Genomic DNA, 7,485 nt, shown 5'->3' on the forward strand with positions numbered 1-7,485 from the left:
TCAAGGAAATGAATGCAGAAAAGGACTTGTTTTTTTTTTTAAGCCATACAAAAATGAAGACTTCTCGCTAAAGCGATAGTCGTTCCTCTCTCCCAGCATAGTATTATGCCGATAAACTAAACATATTGTGAAGAATCCATTGAAGTGAAAAGGGAGAGATTAGACTTGAGACACAATCGTCCAGGGAGACAAAAGCTTTTGGCTTCGTATTTGACTTAGCTAATGACTCGCTGTAGCTTAAAACTTTCCAATTTTCTGCCTGGCTAGCCGCCGCCGAGAGCCTGGCGCTTCACCTTATCCACGTTTTGACTCGGCCCATTTGACAATCCTCTTTACAAGTACGACTTAAATGTTGTTTCCCCTCACTCATGCTGAATTTGACTCTTGCCTCCCACTCTTACTTTTTGTACACCTTGCTAAAAATATTGAGGGTCACCACTTGACACAGATTGCCTCCATCCATCCATCCATTTTCCGATCCGCTTTTATCCTCTCACGGGTCGCTCGGGGTACTGGTGCCTATCCCAGCCATCTTCGAGCAGTAGGCGGGGGACACCCTGAACCGGTTGCCAGCCAATCGCAGGGCACACAGAGACAAACAACCATCCGCGCTCACGATCACACAGATGGACAATTTAGAGTGTTCCAATTACCCTCCACGCATGTTTTTGGAATGCGGGAGGAAACCGGAGTACCCGGAGAAAACCCACTCAGGCACAGGGAGAACATGCAAACTCCACACAGGGAGACCGGAACTGGAATCGAACCCTACACCTCTGCATTGTGAGGTCAACGCACTAACCACTGGACCGTCCTGAATGATTCCAAATTTGATAAAAAAGATTTCACATTCATCCTTTCGCAGAAAGCCGTAAGCCCGGAACTGGAATCGAACCCTACACCTCTGCATTGTGAGGTCGACGCGCTAAACACTGGACCGCCCTGAATGATTCCAAATTTGATAAAAAAGTTTTCACATTCATCCTTTCGCAGAAAGCCGTAAGCCACATACATGCGGTACGCACAGACAAACCACACACTGGCTTTCATCTCCACGTTGGCAATCTGCTCACTGTGATATTAATCCATTACACTTGGGAGACAGACAGAGAAAAGAAGCCGAAGCACCGATGTGTTTGTGGCCTCCCAATAAAAGAGCAATTTGTCTTTGTTCAATGCACCCGAGAAAGGAGACGGGGATGTTGGCCTGCTGGATTGTCCCGTGTGCGTGCGTGCATGTAGCTTTCAACGTCTATTAAAAACCTCACATTGGCCCAAACTTGGCAATGAGCGGCACGCCTGATGTAGTTTGTCTTGCAGGATGGGCCCCGAAAGAGTATAATCAATATTTGCTCTTCGTATTCTTTGGGAGGCCGCGGATGAAAGTGCACCCGGCATTTATCTTCCTTTAATCCATGCAGTCTCGCTTTAATTGCTCTTATAAAAGTCTGCTTTAAATGGAACCCTATACGCTGCGCATTTACCCAGCCGATCTAATCTTACATTAACGGCCTCTTTTTGACTTGGGCAGATTTATATTGCCGTATATTTTTTTTTTTCGTTTCAGGAAAGACCTGAATATTGCTCTTGGGACAGCAATCTGAATTAGCAAGTAGCCTGTTCACTAACAAACTACAAACAGTACAGTGGACTAAGACGTTGGGTTTAGGATGTAATGTCAAGCGCCATTGAACACAGGAGTTGTCGTGGTGGTGGTGGTGGAAGCACTTGTGGGACCACATGTCACATAATAGTCTCCTGGGTGGTTTAGTGTCCGACTTAATGCGACATGGCAGAATGTTGTCCAACAAAACAACTTCCTGCTTGTGCCGGAAAATCCGGGACATTGACGTAGGTCCATTTTATATACTGTCACTGGTCTAATTAGGCTCGCAAGCCAAAGAACTGTCAGGGTTGAATTGGGTTTGACTTTGTTTTAAATTTTTCCAAATCACAACATTTCCGATAGATAGATAGATAGCTCGCTAGCTAGCTATAGATCGATAGATTTATAGCTAGCTAGCTAGCTAGCTAGACAGATAGATATCTCACTAAATAGATAGATAGATTTCATCCGGTTACAACGCTCTATACTCCCGATTATGAACCGGTTCAGACAATCGGATTCGGATTTACTCCGGTCAGCCTTTACACAGTACGGCTCAGTCCCATGTGCCACGATTATGGATATGCTTCACTCCAATTAGGATACCATCCTGTTTTGTCGAGTGATGATATTTTTATGTGTAGTTACAATACATTTCGCTCCAATTGCAACACCAGTCACCTGATGCAATTCAATCCAATTACAATCGAATTCCGTCCAATCACAATACGATCCACTCAAATCAAGGCTCACTCCAACTAAGCTGCAATACGATTTGATATAATGGCATGCAAGTATTTTTTCCCCCCCACCCACATCATTATTATATACCGTTCCATTGCATACTATTGCGATTTGAACTTTTGAAAGTCTTTTTTTTTTTGTCTAAAAATAACGACGGCACCAACTACACTTTCAGGAAATGGAGATACTGTCGATCCCAAATGCATCCGCCAGACAACCCTTCGTACTTCTGTTTTTTAATTTTTTTTCCCCATCCCTTGTAATTTAGAGCAAGGTGTCTTCACAGAAAACAAGAGCAAGTGGAACTTTGAAGTCTTGCATCTCAACGGGAAGCAGCTCTAACCCCCCTCTAAACAAAACGGAAAATAACAAGTTCTTCTGGGAACAAAAAGCCGAGTTGTGCTAATACGAGGAGCTTGTGGGATTGTCTTCACCTGCACGGAAGTGTTAATTTGCCTTTGGAATTCCAGGTGTAAAAAAAAAGAGCACCTTCGTGTGCCTATACCCCTCGGTGTTCAATCAGACATCCCGAGATTGTGAAAGTTTCAGAAGTCATTAGCGTGCCTCGCAGATTCAATTGCCTAAGAGACTGACAGAAATGCCGATGTGGCAATTTACGTCTCTCGACCTTGTCTTTGGTTTAAGGTGAGCGGTTGGTGCATCGGGATTTCTTGCTGCGGTGGCCTTTGAGATTTCTGGTGTGCTCATTTTGACCAGAAGGGGGTGGTCTAATTTTTAAAAAAATAAATAGATGAAGAAGATGGTTTCCTCTAAACTCAGTGAGCTGCATTAATATTAGTCGTTTTTCCCCCCCACAGAGGATAAAGAATCTAAGCAGAGTTGTCTTGTCTTTATGTTTTAAAGGATTCCAACTGCCTTTCACCTTTCATCAGCCTGTCTCTGAAATATTGCATTGTGTGTGTGTGTGTGTGTGTGTGTGTGTGTGTGTGTGTGTGTGTGTGTGTGTGTGTGTGTGTGTGTGTTCATTAAAGTCATGGGCAAAGTTTATTTGTTTAAATACACAACTAGGGCTGAACAATGAGTCTAATTCAAATCGACATCACAATATACGTGAAAAGAAGTTTTTTTTTTGTTGCTGTTGAATTTACTCAATTTTATTCAATCAAGTGTCTGCACTAAAATAAAATCATCCGGATCCAGGCAATTTCTTTCGACTATACACCCACTTAAGGAATGTATTTGGATCCTCATGATTTTATTTTGTGCAGCTGCTTGATTAAATAAAATGGAGTCAATTCAAACACACCATTTATTTTTTTCCTGTGGAGTGGAATGCAATTTTCAACTCGCAAGAGCTGCAATTTTTTTGGGGGGGGGGGATGAAAAGCAGCTCTCTGGTTTTCTCTCGTCAATGACGTCTTGGGACTTTGTGACTCTCGGGGTTAGCCTACATTCAAGCTTTACAAATGACTGCGTCGCTCATGGCAGGAAATCGGGTGGGGGGCGTGGAGGAGGGGGGGAATTTGGTTTACAAAATTAATTCCAAGTCTCTTCTGAAATGTTCACCCCGGGAGAGTGTTTGACTGGAGTAATTTGCCCCGGATCTAGGAAGTGACAAAAGGTGTTTTTGTCTGAGACTAAACGGCTGCCTTCAAAGTGAGGAAAAGATGAAGTATTCATAAAGCGACACACATGAAAAGACATTGGACCCGCGGCTTGAATTTGACAGCTCAGCCTGGAAACCTGGAGAGTGGTTCGTTGGGAAGTGATGCAACAACAACGCAACACAACACACACACACACACACACACACACACACACACACACACACACGTACTTATGCTAGTATACGAAATCACAAGTGTGCCATGTGTGGACTGAATAAATATATTGCATGTTCCAGTGAGTATTTATTGATTCTCATTGTGCTGTATGTTTTTTCAATGGGCGTAATTCACCTAATTCTTGGAATATTGCAAACCAAACCCTCTGGGATTCTTTTGTGATTAAAGGCTTGAGAAATAAACACGGCTTATAACAGTTAGTCATTTTTTTTCATGAGTTTATTCTTGAAGCAAGATTATTGTACTCAGAATATATATTTTTTAAATCTGGTTATTTCTCCTAAATTGATTTTTTGGGGAAATAATTCACATATTTCGTTTTTTTTATTCTTTTTTTTTCCAATTTATTTAAAGGCTTTATGTTAAAATAAATAATCTGTACTTTCATAATGTAATTTACAGCATTTTGCTGAAAAAGTACCGTGACTTATTTTCATAATATAACAGCTTTTTGATCATTTGTAAATGGCACCATTTTTTTCTGGGAATTTTTTTTTTTATCTGTACAATATGGAGGTGGGTTGAAAAAAAAATTCTTTAAAACAGAGATGCTCATCAAACATCAACACCATGCTTCTAGCATGTTCCCAATCATAAACCCATGTGGCCTAAACTACTGTATTCAGTTAGTTGAATTCTTCAAAATAAACAAACCACCTTCACAATACTATTTGCCAGAATTTTCCCCTAAATAACGCGGGGTGTCGTGAAAGTCCACCAACAAAACCAAGACAATAAAACACTATCAATGAATAAACGGAACAGTGAAATCGAGACTCTGCCAGATGGTGCCTTAGTAATATTCCAACAATAATATTTTTAGCACTTTGGCCTGAGCGCAAAAAGAGCAACTCATTTTCATCTTCATCAAATCCGCAAGTTTTATTGAAGGTGGAGAAGAAGTGAATTCAGTCTGTTGTTTGTCATTTTTTTGTCGCTGCAGCTTCAGCACGGCCTACCAGTGTATCTACTATTCCCCGGAGCACACGGCCAAAGCTCAAGAGGTTCTGAGCAGCGTGAGCCTCCTGCAGCCGCTCATCGGCACCTTAGCGGACCAACTACTTCACGCTGCTCACGAGCATTCTTCTCCCAGCCTGAGAGAGGCGCTCAAGAACCTCTCGGACAAGGTGAGGAAACCCAAAAGCACCGTGCGCCATTTCGCCATTCGTGTGCGTATTTTCTCAAGTAAATAAGACGTACTTATAATAAGACTTTTGTTCTTGTCGGACTTGAATCTTGTAATGTTACACAGCTTAAAAAAGTGTCTTTTTATAGCAAAATGATTCCCCGTTACTGTCTTAAATCCGCACATTGGCTTTATTCCGGTAATATTACAACTCATTGCTGGAAGAATGTGACTTGATGGTGATGGTAAGCCTTGCAGTTGATCGGAGCACCGCGCCCGCCGCTGACATCTTTTTTTTTTTTTTTTTTTCTATCAGCGTAATTAATGAATGACATCTGCTGCTGTCAGACTGCAATCTGTTGTGCCAGAGATTGTTTTTAGCCCCGCGTGGAACAGAGCCCAATCAGCCCGCGTTAATTGCCGGAGCTCGCTTTGCTCTCATCCCTGATTAGACATGCACGCACCTGCCAAGGAAATGTCGGCCCTGGTCAGTGGACGCCTGTCAGGGGGGGGCCCCAAGATCTCTGATTGGAATCTCAACCATAAACGTGTGCTTGCGTGCATGCGTGCATTTGAATGAGAGAGTGAGTGAGTGACAAAGTGTGGCTCAGTGAGAGAATGTGGGTGAGTGAATGTGTTACTGAGAGAACGTATGAGTAAGTGAGAGTGAATGAGAGAAAATGCATTTGATACTCAGGGGGCATGACGTACATCGTTTTGCACATGCGAAATATGAAACCCGCGATGATTTGCACTGGCTGATTTCGCATCTTTAACCCTTTCAGGGACAGCACTCACTATAGTGGAATCTTATCGTGTTATCAGGTGACAGGTTATCATTATTGGTGCATGAAAGGGTTAAGTAGTGGATTTGAAAGGCAGCTTCAAACGAAAACCGAACTTTTTTTGGCGTGGATTTTTTTTTTTTTTTTGGTCAAGGAGAACTTTATACTTTTAAAAGGTCCAACTTTTTTCTCATTCAATTTATTTTTCAGGAAGTTATTTTTTTTCGTGACATCACATCCGCTTTAATTTCCTTCTATTGCATTTTTTTGCAGGGTCTTCTCACCCCCTCCCCCTTATGTATTTGTGGTAATAATATCAATATGGCATTGTTGGATTGGAGCAAACAATCAGTGAATTTTAGTCTCGTTCGATATAAAATTACCAGCCTGCTTTTCATATCACTTTTAATTTTCGAATTTTTGCTTTCTATTGTGTTAATTTTACTTCCCGCTTCCTTTGCCATTCCTCTCTTTAAGGTCGCCATTGTCATTTATGTTCAGGAAGAGGTCTTGTGTGGAGGGAAAAACTCCAGTGGATGTCATGATCATTCTTGTTGGCTTACCTGGATGGAGAGATCTAATGCGTCTTCCCATGTACAAATGTTGTATTTTTACGTTGGGTTTTTTCCCCCCTATGTTTTCTTCCTATTTCTCAGCTCAAGGTGTCCACAGAGGCCCATTTTACCTCCTCCACAATCATGCACATGCAGGTGGAGGGAGGAACAGAATGTCTCCGGGGTGGCATATTGTCGCTTCACGTGTTAAGAAATGCAAAGTTGCCATTTCAGCGCTTCCTCGCTCACAAAGAGCCGCCTTGCTCTGAGATCCATTTTGAGGACGCGTCCTGCGGCGCTGCCAAATGCCTTTTTTTTTTCTTTTTCTTTTTTTTTAATCATGCACATGCAGGTGGAGGGAGTAACAGAATGTCTCCGGGGTGGCATATTGTCGCTTCACGTGTTAAGAAATGCAAAGTTGCCATTTCAGCGCTTCCTCGCTCACAAAGAGCCGCCTTGCTCTGAGATCCATTTTGAGGACGCGTCCTGCGGCGCTGCCAAATGCCTTTTTTTTTTCTTTTTCTTTTTTTTTAAGGAAGAAAGAGTGCAGTTGTATTTATGCAGAGAATCCATACATACAATTTATGGTTCTATGCCTTTGTGTGCATGTGTGTGAATATTGGTGAGGAAAATAGGCATTCAAATATCAAGTGTAAAGGGTAAAGGCCAAACACAGCGGGAATTCAAAAGGTAACCTTCTGTGCTGTCAGGTGAGAGACATCATAAATTTACATTCCTTGCAGAAGAGAAGGGGACGGACGGAGAATGAAAGAAACATGGTGAAACCGTATTGTTTAGCGTGACAGGATAAAAAAAAAAAAAAAAAAAATCATCCTCTCCCACTGGCTTTGGAATCCTTCCGGGG

At 42.1% G+C, this 7,485-nt stretch overlaps 1 protein-coding gene across 4 annotated transcripts in view; it reads left to right on the forward strand.

The window, feature by feature from the left end:
- Positions 1-7,485, forward strand: part of inpp4b (inositol polyphosphate-4-phosphatase type II B) — a 143,816-nt gene that overhangs the window by 116,529 nt on the left and 19,802 nt on the right. For all 4 annotated transcript variants that reach the window (XM_019861946.1, XM_019861950.1, XM_019861947.1 and 1 more), the window contains exon 12: positions 5,099-5,282. In XM_019861946.1, the coding sequence (XP_019717505.1) occupies positions 5,099-5,282 (184 nt within the window). The remainder of the gene's footprint in view (positions 1-5,098; positions 5,283-7,485) is intronic.

This window comes from Hippocampus comes, unplaced genomic scaffold (genome assembly GCF_001891065.2).
Source record: "Hippocampus comes isolate QL1 unplaced genomic scaffold, H_comes_QL1_v1.1 scaffold7, whole genome shotgun sequence".
In the NCBI taxonomy this organism is placed as follows: Eukaryota; Metazoa; Chordata; class Actinopteri; order Syngnathiformes; family Syngnathidae; genus Hippocampus; species Hippocampus comes.